The 14,800-nt window shown below is 53.3% G+C and overlaps 1 protein-coding gene across 1 annotated transcript in view; it reads left to right on the top strand.

The window, feature by feature from the left end:
* dip2ba (disco-interacting protein 2 homolog Ba) overlaps window positions 1-14,800 on the top strand; it is a 36,379-nt gene that overhangs the window by 7,778 nt on the left and 13,801 nt on the right. The window contains exons 2-12 of the mRNA XM_067239372.1: window positions 7,412-7,486; window positions 10,158-10,310; window positions 10,686-10,811; window positions 11,455-11,688; window positions 11,803-11,937; window positions 12,830-12,949; window positions 13,065-13,262; window positions 13,533-13,624; window positions 13,742-13,852; window positions 14,070-14,193; window positions 14,663-14,772. Of these exons, the coding sequence (XP_067095473.1) occupies window positions 7,412-7,486; window positions 10,158-10,310; window positions 10,686-10,811; window positions 11,455-11,688; window positions 11,803-11,937; window positions 12,830-12,949; window positions 13,065-13,262; window positions 13,533-13,624; window positions 13,742-13,852; window positions 14,070-14,193; window positions 14,663-14,772 (1,478 nt within the window). The remainder of the gene's footprint in view (window positions 1-7,411; window positions 7,487-10,157; window positions 10,311-10,685; window positions 10,812-11,454; window positions 11,689-11,802; window positions 11,938-12,829; window positions 12,950-13,064; window positions 13,263-13,532; window positions 13,625-13,741; window positions 13,853-14,069; window positions 14,194-14,662; window positions 14,773-14,800) is intronic.

Genomic DNA, 14,800 nt, shown 5'->3' with positions numbered 1-14,800 from the left:
GGGCATCGCTAGAAGTGTTTCTCTCCTGGTTCAGGTCCTCCCAATCTGGTTTGGACCTTCCAGGCCTGCTCGAGGGGGTTCGCTTCAGCACCTCTTGCTTTGGGAGTCCCTCAGGGATCTGTGCTAGGCCCCCTTCTCTTCCAGCAGATCACCCGGCTTGCTCATCGAATCACATGGCTTCTCTTACCACTGCTTTGTTGACGACACTAATGTTATGCACTTCTGATCTATGGCCTCTGCTGTAGGCTACTTTCTATACTATTTGTACATGCCAAATATGTTTTAAAAAGTGTCTGCTAAAGGAAAACATATGTAAAATGCACATCAGTGTGGATTTTACATATTACAATACTCCAACAAACTTTGGAGTGAAGCATCTGTTGAGTGTGACAGAGTTTAACCTAATATCTAAACCAATGTACATTGTCAGAAGTAGGGGTAAACATTTCCTATATCTGACCAATACCAATATGTAGGCTAATAAACATGAAGTTCTTTGTCGTTGAAAAGCCTTCTGCAAAAAGGACATTGATAAACACAAGCTACATGAGTGTCCATGGGGCAGCTTCTACACTGAAGCAAAGAAAAGGGTGTTCACCCGCTTCATATTTGGCTTTATCTGCATTGTAATCTTATTAGGTCCCGCACAATTGAGTCACATTGTTCTTGTCCGCTCGAGGAAGGCCTCATTTGATGAAAGGATTTACAAGCTTAATTCAGCCAAGGGTTTAAATAGAGTGCTGCATTCTTCGGGGCTCCAGAACCCATTGTGCTGGGGCTGAGGTGACCGAAGGTGGAGCAAGCCTCTAATCACCCGGACGACCTCCACACACACACACACACACACACAGCAATGATGGAGCTGTGTGTGTGTGAGCGAGCGCTCGTACTGTTTTCACAGCACAAGTGTGAGTTAGCCTATGTGTCTGTGTTGTGAGACTCATAGGATGTGTACGTGGGTGTTTGTGCCCCACCCTATGATAGTGTATGTTATTGCAGTAATGTTGATGACGCTCAGAGGAGAAAGTTCTTCATGACTTTGTAGGCCATGATTGCGTAACACCACAGCCATCCAGAGAATGTTTATGACACGGTCCCGTTTTCTCCACATCTGTGTGAACATGCAGTGTAACTATGTGCTCTCACCACAGCGTGTTATCACGGACCTGCCCACACACGGTGGGCGTGCTCCATGTTTTTTGTGCCGGTGCTGATAGGCTGCTGGGCAGGAGTTGTGAAATATCTGTGTCCTAATTGGTGCTACGCGTCCATACGCACTCTAAAGCTGTTCTCAGGAGATGTCTTAGATTGTGTGTCTTTGACAGGCCCACCTGGGGTCGCTACAGAAGGGGTACAGTACTCGGATTAAGCCTAAATTCAAACCTGCTTTGCTGTGTTCAGGTTGATTAGCTGTGCTGGGCCCTGCCCCCCTGGCCCTGCCCCCCTGGCCCAGACCCCTAGCCCCGCCCCCCCCCCGGCTCTCTACCCCCCTGGCTTTCCCACAGCCGAGCAGCTTTATAAAACCCCCGGAGACAAACCCATCTGACCTTCCACTGCCCCCACACAGACTAGCCTACCTTCCACTGCCCCCACACAGACTAGCCTACCTTCCACTGCCCCCACACAGACTAGTCTACCTTCCACTGCCCCCACACAGACTAGCCTACCTTCCACTGCCCCCACACAGACTAGCCTACCTTCCACTGCCCCCACACAGACTAGCCTACCTTCCACTGCCCCCACACAGACTAGTCTACCTTCCACTGCCCCCACACAGACTAGTCTACCTTCCACTGCTCCCACACAGACCAGAGAGTGAGAGGGAAAAGGTGGTCGATAGTGTATGTTTTTCCTGGGAAACGTGGAGCTCAGCCCAGTGTTTGAGGTCTGGTCAACATGAGCGCTCGTCACACAGCCAAGATCACAGTCGGGAAGGATTGTGATGGATGTGTAGAAATAACGCGACAGGTTGGCATGCCCCCCGATTTCGAAATCCTACAATTGGTTGACCTCAAACAGGTGTAACTTCACATGAACATTTGATCAGGGCTAAAGCGCTAACCTTGCATCGACAGCTTATGCTAAAATTCAGACTCCTTCACATTTGGTTTTGGTACGTATTTGCATACATGCACTGCAGCTCATATCCTGCCGTCGTTCTGCTGTTGTCTCTGTGTCTTTCTGCTCAGAGGGGCTATAAATAAGAGCTTGTGGGTGACATCAGTTCCTCTGCCCTCGGCCTCCTCGGTGTTTGTGTGTATTTGTGTCTGTGTTGTCTATCACATAGCTTCTCTCTGTCTCAGCATGCGCCTGTCAACCTCCTGTCTTCAGTGAGAGCACTCCGGGGGGAAGGCCTTGTTTGCTTACTGGGGTTGTTGCTTTGGAAGACGCTGAAAAGGCAAGACCCGATAAACTGTCATGGACACCAGTGACTGACCAGACTGTCAGACACTGGTTTAGCAGAAGTAGCGGTGTAAGAATTAGTGACCACAACCCGCCCAGCAGAGGAGAATTTGATGGCAGGTCTTGGTCAGAGTACCCGACATTAGTGTTGTCACAAAAAACGGTACTCCGGTACCAAGTCGGTACTCAAACAAAAAGGGGACGATGCCAGAATGTATGAAGTTATGGTAGTACAGAGTACCGAGCCCAAGCAGTGTTGCCCAAAACAATCTCACCTGAAGTCGCTAGATTATATTTTTGGTCACTAGGGAAGGCGAGAAGTAGCCAAAATCTAGCGACAGTCGTTCAATTTGCAACACTGTAAACCGCTAATGCTACAATGGCTCCACTAAAAGTTGTCGACAAGACAAATGGAAGAGCCACGTATGGAAATACTTTGGGTGTGAGGCAGATGACTGAGAACATCGTCGATCACCAGAAACCGATTTGCAGATGTCACCGTTCATGACCTGTATGGTTTGCAGCGTACTGCAAATACAATACCTAATACTGGGGCAGTATGAGTGTTACACAACCCACCACCTTACCCTTTTTTTGAGCTCTACAAATGATCTGTCATCTGCTGATTCACTATCTACACTCAGTACACACCAATTGTTTGCCTTTAGGCTTACATTGTATTAATGTTTTTTTGTTGTCATAAATAGGCTACAGCCTTAGATATTGTAGGTGACTTTTACTGTCAACAAATGAGTTGTTCAGTAACTTACTTAGTTTTTTTTGCTTTGGTATCAAAAATGGTCGAGAGTACCGTGACATTTCACTTGTATTGGTACAGACTACTGCCATTTTGGTGCCGTGACAACACTTCCCGACATGACAACCTACTTCTCAAAGTCCCACTGCCCTGATTAGAGTCATGACAGTCACTTGACTCATCCAACCCCGTCTTGAGGCCATGTCACCTGAGAAACAAAAGAGAAGGAGAATAGTTTTGTAGGTAAAGAAAGCCTTAGATGGAACAGTGGGGCCATGGAGCAGACGAGTGGTCGCTCTGGGTGGGGATGTCCTGAAGGAGTAGTCCTACAGGAGACAAGGCTCCACAGTGTGGCTGGGTGTTGTTCTCCTGTGCCTGGGGTGGAAGGGAGGGGGAACACGGACACAGTGGAAAGAGGAAGCCGCAGCATAATCATGTCACTTCCTCCCAGCGCTGCTGTATGTGAACAGACGGATCCTTACACTGTAATTACCACAAATGCCCCTTTGGGCTGTGTGTGTGTGTGTGTGTGTGACTAATCACATGCTTCATGTGCGCTCGCATTGTGTGTTTGTGGGGTGCTTGTCGAAGACTGTGTGGGAATATTGGTGGTTTTATAAACAATGACGTCTGCTGACCTGCTGAAGAGGGATGTTGAATTTTCTTTTTCCAAACACCAAAACAGGAAGAAACGGGGTTTGTTCAAGCCACTGAAGGACTTGTGGGTTAAAGGGTCAGTGGAAGGGGGGGCTCAGGGGTCAGTTAGGGCAAGTGTCATTCACCAAGCCCCTCTGCTCTGTAATGCTTTGCCTTGCTGTAGTTGGGAATGAATCTGGTTGTGTGTATGTGTGGCACGGCTACACGATAATTATACACAAGCGAACCTAGTCACTTATCTTGTGTTTTAACATCAACCGGAACTCATCCTACGTCACGCGTTCTACACTGATTAGAGACAACTGAACTGCACTTGACCGTCTTCTCTTGAAACAACACGTTGATGTGTGAACATCCGTGTGTATGTGTGATGAAGTAGAGAAGGCGTGTCATCATCTGCATATTCACAGTTGAGCACAGTCAAATAACTGTCGTTTTTTATGATGTCAAAATACAATTTTGATGACTTAAGAAAGAAGGAGAAATCCCAAAGTGGCAAAATATTTACGGAATTTCAGGGAAATAGGACCCTGCCCTAACATAAACCGCAATGTCCCAAAGCTCAAAGTTCAACAAGGAGCATAAACATGGCGTGGCACGGTGGGCGACTCTTTCCAGCTCTCGTAGCACCAAGCAGGTGAGAAGTGTCCATGGACGGAGCTGGACTGGGTTGTGGTCCACATCTCGTGTGTCCTTGGCTCCTATACAAGCCGTGTGGTGTATGATGTCACACACACACACACACACACACACTCACACAGGCGACGGGTCAGACACGTCATGCTGGCGCTGACACACTGACACACATCGTGCCCGACACAGGACGTTTCTCTGTACGGGGCGGCACAGTCAGCACTCACTGTGTTAACCTGCTCCAGCTGGACACACACACACGCACGCACACACTTCCTGCTCCCCAGAGTAGTTTGGCGGGTGAGCTCATTCCCCCTGCCAGTTGTCCATCTCAGTCAGAAGGCTGTTCACCAATCAGCACATTCCTGCAGTTCTGGACGGCAGTCCGCAGCTTACAGGGTGGGGTGACTATCCTTCCTCTGACCTGCTGTCTCACACACACACACACACACACACACACACACACACACACACACACACACACACACACACACACACACACACACACACACACACACACACACACACACACACACATCCACACACTCACACTCCCATTGCATGGGCCTACAGGTCCCATTCTCCATGCACACACCGTTAGCACACCTCCCATTACCATGTCCTCCTGCCCAGTCTAACCAGGGCGGCTCTGGCCTCTCTCCGTCCACTGTCCCTGTGCCAGCCTGGATCCTCACAGTCAGGGGTGTGTGTGTGTGGTTGTGCCAGCCTGTGCCTGTTGTCCTCCATCCTCACTACAGACTGCTCTTTGTTTTGTTGTTAATAACCTTCCCTGCATCTCACACTGTCACGCCGTACACACAACAGAGCTCCAGTTACAACAGGCCCCCGCCATCACTCTTCTGCAGATGTGTTTTGAGTGTCTTTGTGTGTGTACAACATTCTCACAATATGCTGGCATGCTTAAGTCTTTTTCTCTGTGTGTGTGTGCGTGTGTGTGTGTGTGTGCGTGTGTGTGTGCGTGTGCGTGTGCGTGTGTGTGTGTGCGTGTGTGTGTGTGTGTGTGCGTGTGTGTGTGTGTGTGTGTGTGTGTGTGTGTGTGCGTGTGTGTAGCGCAGGCCACAGTGGAGGGGGCTTGACTGGGTGGACTGTGTTGTTTTCCCAGACCAGGGCAGACATTTCTCCGGCAGCATGTGAAGTCAGGCATGAAGACAGCGCCTAACGCTGGCCGTCTCTCTCTCCCTCTCTCTGTCTCTCTCTCTCTGTTACACAGAACGAGAGAGCACTCAGTATTTCCTTTCTCCGCTCTGCCTCTTTCCCTCGCTTACATTCTTTTATCACAAACTCTCCTTCTCTCTCCTCTCAACCAGTTTTACGTGGCCTCATTCTCTCCGGCTCTCCCCTTCTCTGTTCCCTCCAGCGCTCTCTCTCTCCCGTTCCTCTCTCCCTCCCTCTCTCTCTCTCTCCCTTCCTCTTCCTCGGTTTCTCTTGATTTAGATCTGCACTGGGCTATTTTTCCGTTTTTCCCATCGGAGCCAGCAGCTTCACCTGTTATACCGAACGCTGGATCTCTCCAAGCACCACAGTCTGCTCCCGCAGACGCTCCAACCACTGACCACTTACTTTCCTTCCAAATAAAAGTCCCACACTACACACACACTCTTCCTTGTGCTTGGCCGGGAGGGAGGGAGGGAGGGAGTGAGAGCGATATCAAGCCCACCCCAGACCCTCTCCCGGATTCTCCCAGCACTCGGCTGCTGAACTTTGGCTCTCCTCGCTGTTTCTTTCCATTGTTGTTTCACGCGAGCCGTTTTCCAGTACTTTCCCCCGACTTCCCCACTCCCCCGCCACATGTTTATCTTCCTCCAAGCTGATCTCTCTCTCTCTCTCTCTCTCTCTCTCTCTCTCTCTCTCTCTCTCTCTCTCTCTCTCTCTCTCTCTCTCTGTCTCTCTCTCTCTTTCTGTCTCACTCTCTCTCTCATTGTCTCTTGCCGTCTTTTTGTCTCTCTCCCTGTGTCTCTGTTTCGCTCTCGCTCTCTCTTTGTCTGTCTCTCTCCCGTTACTGGTTTCTATCCCCCCTGTCAGTAGGGCCTGGAGGGTCTATACGTGTCACCAGTCAGTGGTGCGGAGGTGTCTGAAGACTGAGGCTCCCCAGGCCCCCTGCCCCGCCCCGCCCCGCTCAGCACTATCACTCAGCAGGGATGACAAGGATGTGTGTGTGTGAAAGAGATTGCGCAAAGTCTTTTGTGGGAGTGTGGTTACTGGTTACAGTATGAATCTTTGCCTGATAGGGTTTTTACAGCCACTACAGTGTGTGTTTTCTCCGGGTGATGGTGGGTGTGTGTGTGTGTTTTGGGGGAGTAAACTTTCCTGTGCTGCATTGGTCGGGGTCGGGTACTTTCCAAGGCGCGCACACACACACACAGGCGCACACCCTCCTCTCTGAGAGAGCCAAACAGGGGGAAGAGAGTTCTAGGGGGGCTGTTGTGAGAGAATGAGTTCTGTGTGAAAGTGTCCCACATGGCTTTCCTCCTGGCCTGTGTTTACTGCTGTCTAGATGTCGGTGGGCTTTCCTCTGGTATTGTTCTAGCGAGGGTATCAGTGAGGGGCCTCACCGTTCAGTGGCTTCCTTTGGCCCGGGGGTCGTCGGTCTCCTGTCATGTTTGCACACCAGGGCTGATGTGGGGGGGAAAAACAAGGGCGTTATCTCTGCATGTCACCAGAGGCCTTGAGCTCTGACCACATTGGAGGTGCACCAAATATTGGAGACCAGCCGCGTCCTTGTTCTGCTGCCGGAAAATGTGAATTTGAACGTTGGAGGTGCCACAGTTTATAAGGATGTATCTTAATCTGTGGTGTGTGTGTCTTTGTGTATAAGACTAACGGCGATGTATTCTCCAACTGTGGTGTGTTTGTGTAGGAGTATAGGCTGTGTGTGTGTGTGTTATTGCAGCTTGTTTGTGTCTAACTAACATGACCGTGTGGGAATCTCCTCTCTCCTAGGTGACATCACACAGAAGGGCTATGAGAAGAAACGAGCCAAGCTTCTGGCCCCATACGTCCCCCAGATGTCCCCTGGTGAGAAACCTCTCCCCCCTCCTCCTCTGCCTGCTCCTCCTCCTCTCTCTCCCCCCTCCTCCTCTGCCTGCTCCTCCTCCTCTCTCTCCCCCCTCCTCCTCTGCCTGCTCCTCCTCCTCTCTCTCCCCCCTCCTCCTCTGCCTGCTCCTCCTCCTCTCTCTCCTCCCTCCTCCTCTGCCTGCTCCTCCTCCTCTCTCTCCTCCCTCCTCCTCTGCCTGCTCCTCCTCCTCTCTCTCCCCCGTCCTCCTCTGCCTGCTCCTCCCCCTCTCTCTCCCCCTCCTCCTTTGCCTGCTCCTCCTCTCTCCCCATGTCCTCCCCCCCTCTCTCCTCTCTCCCCAAACTTGTCCTCCCCCCCTCTCTCCTCTCTCCCCAAACTTGTCCTCCCACGTTGACGTCCCCCTCTAGCTCTCCACCCCTGTCCTCCTCCTCCCTTTCTCCATTCCTCCTGTGTCCTCTCTCTGTCCTCCTCCTCCCTTTCTCCATTCCTCCTGTGTCCTCTCTCTGTCCTCCTCCTCCCTTCCTCCTGTGTCCTCTCTCTGTCCTCCTCCCTTTCTCCATTCCTCCTGTGTCCTCTCTCTGTCCTCCTCCTCCCTTTCTCCATTCCTCCTGTGTCCTTTCTCTGTCCTCCTCCTCCCTTTCTCCATTCCTCCTGTGTCCTCTCTCTGTCCTCCTCCTCCCTTTCTCCATTCCTCCTGTGTCCTCTCTCTGTCCTCCTCCTCCCAGATTTCCTGTTGCTGTCTTCTTCATCCTCTTCCCTTTTCTTCCCGACTCTCTCTGTTTCCTTCGGTTCCTCTCTCTCTCTGTTCTCCATTCACCCTGGTGTTGGACTTTCGATTCATTCAAAGTAGGAGGGGTTTCTTGGGTTGTTCACCACCAAATCCTATATGGAAAATAAATCATAAAGAATCAATGCCGCTGTCTATAAAATGGAACAGAAATGTTGTATAGTTTGATGTTCTGCTGCACTCTGTTGGTAGACAGTGGAATTGCATCCAACTTTCACTTCATCAGTATGCAGTGTTACACATGCTCTATTTACTGGTATGCTGCCAGTGTGCAGACCTTACACCCCAAACATGTTAGATTCTGTGTCTCTCCACCTCGGAAAGACCGAATACGGAGCTCTATTGAGTAACACATGCAACACATGCATTGTCTCTGTTCTCACGATCTGTCTACTGGGAAACAACACAGGGAAGTAGCATAGTTTCAGGCTCACAACCGACCAATGATCCACAGTCATCTCACCGCTGATCCTCATTGGTCGACCCATCTCCGTTTCCCTCAGTAACCTCGCACTGGGCTGTGGTGTTTGTCTGAGGGGAACATTTTTCCCATATTTGCATGAGGGGGAAACCAAAGAATTGTGGTTCCCCTGTTTTAGTTATGTTTTCTGCCACTATCTAAGTAAAGGATTCTAAAAAACATTAATTACAAATGAATTCTAAGGAATTTGACACCCAGTTGGGAGTGGTGCTTGCTCAACTGTTGGGAAATATTGGCAACTCAGACATCAAAAACAGGAAGTGATGTCAGAGCTTGCCACATACCGATGCGGCCTATGGCGTGCAGTCGCTACTGGGGACTGCTTTCACATGCCACCGTGGCGTGGTGCCCTAGCGGGCAAAGCTGGCATTTAAACAAAGCTTTGAACCTGGAAGTGTGTACCTGCTGTTCCCCCTCCCTGGGCCTCCTCTCCCACCTGGGCCTCCTCTCCCACCTGGGCCTCCTCTCCCACCTGGGCCTCCTCTCCCACCTGTGCCTTCACCTCCCACCTGGGCCTTCACCTCCCACCTGGGCCTCCTCTCCCACCTGGGCCTCCTCTCCCACCTGGGCCTCCTCTCCTACCTGGGCCTTCACCTCCCACCTGGGCCTTCACCTCCCACCTGGGCCTCCTCTCCCACCTGGGCCTCCTCTCCCACCTGGGCCTCCTCTCCCACCTGGGCCTCCTCTCCCACCTGTGCCTTCACCTCCCACCTGGGCCTTCACCTCCCACCTGGGCCTCCTCTCCCACCTGGGCCTTCACCTCCCACCTGGGCCTCCTCTCCCACCTGGGCCTTCACCTCCCACCTGGGCCTCCTCTCCCACCTGGGCCTCCTCTCCCACCTGGGCCTTCATCTCCCACCTGGGCCTCCTCTCCCACCTGGGCCTCCTCTCCCACCTGGGCCTCCTCTCCTACCTGGGCCTTCACCTCCCACCTGGGCCTTCACCTCCCACCTGGGCCTCCTCTCCCACCTGGGCCTCCTCTCCCACCTGGGCCTTCACCTCCCTGGGCCTCCTCTCCCACCTGGGCCTTCACCTCCCACCTGGGCCTCCTCTCCCACCTGGGCCTCCTCTCCCACCTGAGCCTTCACCTCCCTGGGCCTCCTCTCCCACCTGGGCCTTCACCTCCCTGGGCCTCCTCTCCCACCTGGGCCTTCACCTCCCCGGGGTCCATGTGCCCTTCTCGCTCTGTGTCTAAATCCTCCGCACACCCTGCTACCGGCAATACAAAATAAAGAGACTGAGACTAAAAGGAGTATATTAAATACTTTGATCTTATATTAAATAGTATCATGTTATACTTACGGGCCTCAAACAAGGGTTTTAGGATGTTTCGTGTGGAGGGTCGTTTCAGAACCATTTCAGCTTCTGTCCTGTGTTTTACCGGACCCCGCCCCCCCCCCCCCAGGTGTGGAGCTGTCCCTGCCTGACGTGCAGCTGTCCCCGGGCCACAGTGCAGACCCCAGCCCCGAGGGCCCCGAGGGTCCCGGGCCCTCCTCCGCCAGCCGCCACCACCGCTCACACCGCAGTGGAGGGGCCCGCGACGACCGCTACAGATCAGGTGAGGCCACACACACACACACACGTATCTTGGCTCAGTTTCCATTAGCGGCTCCAACTGGACAACTGCTTCCCTCTTCCTGTGTTTTTTGTCTGTGGAAGCTTGTGACAGAGCGGTCAGGTAGGAAATAAGAACGATCTCTCTTTTCACCTCCCTCCCTCCCCACCTCCCCACCTCTCCTCCCTCCCCACCTCCCTCCCTCCCTCCCTCTCCACCTCTCCACCTCTCCTCCCTCCCCACCTCCCTCCCCACCTCCCTCCCCACCTCCCTCCCCACCTCTCCTCCCTCCCCACCTCCCTCCCTCCCTCTCCACCTCTCCACCCTCCCTCCCTCCCTCTCCTCCCTCCCTCCCTCCCCACCTCTCCTCCCTCCCAGACATCCACACAGAGGCGGTGCAGGCGGCGCTGGCCAAGCACAAGGAGGAGAAGATGGCGCTGCCCATGCCCACCAAGAGGCGCTCGGCCTTCGTCCAGTCCCCCGTGGACAACGGTACCCCTCCAGGTACTCTCTCCCTGAGGCTGCACCCCAAAAAACGGGTTTCAGGATGTTAGTAGCGTTTGCAGAAAGGGCTGGTGCACAATGGTCAATGAAGTGGTACAACATGTGAGTGAGTGTAATCCCGGCTGGTTGGCCAAAACACCATCTGGTAGTCAAGCCGAGTCACACAGTCTTAACCAGGCTTGGCTCCAGGGCCAGTCGGATGGGCTTTGGGTCTCCACAGGGGGGGGGGGGGGGGGGGAGATACAGTGTATACAATTATACTTTTGTGTGATGGAATTATTTCATACATGCCTACCACATTTGATGTTACATATAATTACATGTGCATTGCATATGATTGTCAGTTTCAGCGTTCAACCCCCTTCACTTCATCAGTTTGAGCCCAAGTATACTAATCTTGTCAAATTAAGAAATTGGTCATTTTATGACATTTTATTATTTCCAGAAAAGAATTGGTATCACAATGTTCAACTTTACATCAGGATGAATCTTTTTGAGAGGGGGGACAGCATTAGAGCCGACCCCGGTCCTAACCCTCCCCCCTCCCCTCCTCCCCCCTCCCCTCCTCCCCCCTCCCCCCTTTCCCCCCTCCCCTCCTCCCCCCTCCCTCCCCCCCCCCCTCCCCCCTCCCCCCTCCCCCCAGACACCTCGTCAGCCTCTGAGGACGAGGGCTCCCTGCGGAGGCAGGCCGCCCTGAGCGCAGCGCTGGCCCAGAGCCTTCAGAGCCCAGACTACTGGATCAACCGCTCGGTCCAGAGCTCCTCCACCTCCTCCTCCGCCTCCTCCACCCTCTCCCACGGGGAGGCCAAGACCCAGCCTCAGACCCAGCCTCCAACCACCTCCGCCCTGGCTGATATACTGGCCATCACGCGCATAGGTAGGATCCACACCCATGTGCACACACGCGTTGGAGTATGTGCATCCAGCCAGGATAACCATACTGGTACGATGTACTGTCAGACCCACTTCCTGTTTCACCGTGTGTCTCCAGAGAGCGTTCCCCCCGACGTGACCTCCTCCACCCCCCAGGAGAGGGGCTCCCGCCTCGACCTGCCCCCCAGCGCCGCCGCCGTCAGGGGCATGAGTCGAGGACAGAGCCGCTGCAGCATGCTGGACACCGCCGACGGTACCGGTCACCACGGGACTGACACGCGCACACACTCACACGCATGTGCACACACACATAGACACTCACACACACACACACACGTGTACACACACGCCTTCTCTGATCCATGCTGCTTTTCATCACGCTCCAGAATTTGTTTTTGTGATTGATCTGGTGCAGTATGGCTTACTCCATGATTGTTGGGACTCCATGCAACAATCACCGTCATGGCAGTGTGTGTTGTAGTGGCTATGACGTGTTATGACAGCATTTTTTTTTTGTGATTCCGTGGAGAAGGCTGTGATCACATGATGTACCTCTCTCAATATCACCCCCCCCCCCTCCCCCCTCCCCCCATTCCAGGCTTGGCCGTTGAGAATGCTGCTAACAGCTGTGTGTTTTGTTCTTTTTTTGGGGTGTGTGTGTGACTATCCGCCGTGTCATGGCTTTCATAAAAAAAATCAGGAAACAGAAAAGGTAATACCAATCAGAACAGGAGGTGGGGCGGAGGGGCGGGGCCAATCAGCTTGCTTTCCCCCCCCGTGGTTGTGTGTGCCTATTTGTCTGTCTGCTTAACCAATAGAGAAGCATCATCATGTCTTACTACCTTAAACACAGTATGCTATACCTGTTAGTGTGTATTTGTGTGTATGTGTGTGTGTGTGTGTGTGTGTGTGTGAGAGAGAGAGAGAGAGAGAGAGGAGACAGCGTGGCTGCATGTGTAGTAGTAGAGTTTTGTGTGTTCGAGGATCTAGATGTGGCCTTGTCGACGTATTGTGAGCCTGTTTGTCGCTGGGTTCGTTCGCGTGTGTGTCTGTTACTGTGAGGGTCCATGTCCATGCGTACAGACATGATGTGTGTGTGTGTGTGTGTGTGTGTGACGGACCGTGCCTGTGCTGTGTGCGTGCAGGCGTACCGGTTAACAGCAGGGTGTCCACCAAGATCCAGCAGCTCCTCAACACACTGAAACGCCCCAAGAGACCCCCGCTGAGCGAGTTCTTCCTGGATGACTCGGAGGAGATCGTTGAGGGTGAGAAACACACACACACACACACACAGACAGACACACGTATATACACAAACAGACACACCCGCAGACCCTCACACGTGACCCTCTCTCTCTCTCTTCCATCTTCCTGGGCCAGTGCCCCAGCCGGACCCCAACACCCCCCGGCCGGAGGGCCGTCAGATCATCCCGGTGAAGGGGGAGCCCCTGGGCGTGGTCAGCAACTGGCCCCCGGCCCTGCAGGCCGCCCTGGCCCGCTGGGGGGCCACACAGGCCAAGAGCCCCGCCCTCACCGCCCTGGACATCACCGGGAAGCCCCTCTACACGCTCACATACGGTGAGTCTCCGGCTGCGGGCTCACGCCGTTCTGTTTGGGAACGTTCCGGGTACTGTTACAGCCACAGAGTATTCACAGGGCTGCTATTACTATGGCAACTACAGGGAATTCTCAGTGGCCCTTCATCGTTCGCTTCTGGATTCCATTGTTTATTATGAAATGCAAATTAGGGTGCAGAAGTAGCATGCTGGAGAAACGTTCCCGACAGTGCACAACACACACACACACACATCGCCGGTCAGGAGTTTGAACCCTGTGCGCGTTCCTCAGGTAAACTATGGAGTCGCAGTCTGAAGCTGGCCTATACCCTTCTCAACAAGCTGGGCACCAAGAGCGAGCCGGTGCTGAAGCCTGGAGACCGGGTGAGGACTGGGCTGGGTGGTGGTGGTGGGGTGGTGATGGTGGGGTGGGAGTCAGGCAGCAGATGAGAGGCAAACAGAACTAAAGTGTGTGTGTGTGTGTCTCTCTCCGTCCCCCAGGTGGCGCTGGTGTACCCCAACAGCGACCCGGCGATGTTCTGGGTGGCCTTCTACGGCTGCCTGCTGGCCGAGGTCATCCCTGTGCCCATCGAGGTGCCCCTGTCACGCCAAGTAAGTCCGGCCGGGCCAACAGCATCAACAATGTCCAAATGCTCCAATCCAATGTCAAAACATGGAGGCTCTGCAGCGAGTGCAGTGTGTTATAGTCTTATAGACTGTACTGTTGGATGTATCGATTCCCGCCTAGTCTGAGTTAGAACGCTGAGTCCTCCCGATGTCCGCCCACTCTGACGTGTGTCCGCCCACTCTGACGTGTGTCCTCCCCCAGGACGCGGGCAGCCAGCAGATAGGCTTCCTGCTGGGCAGCTGTGGGGTGAGCCTGGCCCTGACCAGCGAGGTGTGTCTCAAGGGGCTGCCCAAGACGCCCAACGGAGAGATCGTCCAGTTCAAAGGTCACTACTCCACTGCTTGTCACTGGAGCCTCTTTCTCCACCTCTCTCTCTCTCTCTCTCTCTCTCTCTCTGTCTGTCTGTCTCTGTCTCTCTCTCTGTCTGTTTCTCTGTCTGTTTCTCTGCCTCTCTTTCTCTGCCTCTCTCTTTCTCTTTTTCTCTGCCTCTTTGTCTCTCTGTCTCCGTGGGAGGTATTAACTCAGCTCATCAGACTTTTATAGCCCCTTGACAATCATTCTCCAATGTTCTGTGTCCTAAAGGTGCTCATTATATATTTATTAGATGATCCATTCAAACATCACTTTGGGAAATGTTCTGAAACGTCTTCACAGCGTCTCCCGCAGTAACTCAAGTCCTGCTCTTCACGGGAGTTTGAGTTTAGTCGATACATGTGATGTAAATTCGTATTCTCTCTCTGTCTCTCTGTCTCTCTGTCTCTCTGTCTCTCTGTCTCTGTCTCTCTGTGTCCCAGGCTGGCCCAGGATGAAGTGGGTGGTGACCGACACCAAGTACCTGACCAAGCCCTCCAAAGACTGGCAACCCCACATCCCCACTGCCAACACAGACACAGCCTATATAGAGGTGAGGGGGGAACTAGTGGTGGCTGGCT

The sequence above is a fragment of the Osmerus mordax genome, chromosome 7 (genome assembly GCF_038355195.1).
Source record: "Osmerus mordax isolate fOsmMor3 chromosome 7, fOsmMor3.pri, whole genome shotgun sequence".
Classification (NCBI taxonomy): Eukaryota; Metazoa; Chordata; class Actinopteri; order Osmeriformes; family Osmeridae; genus Osmerus; species Osmerus mordax.
The sequence above is the reverse complement of the archived record's forward strand: the minus strand, read 5'-3'. Positions and strand labels throughout refer to the sequence as shown.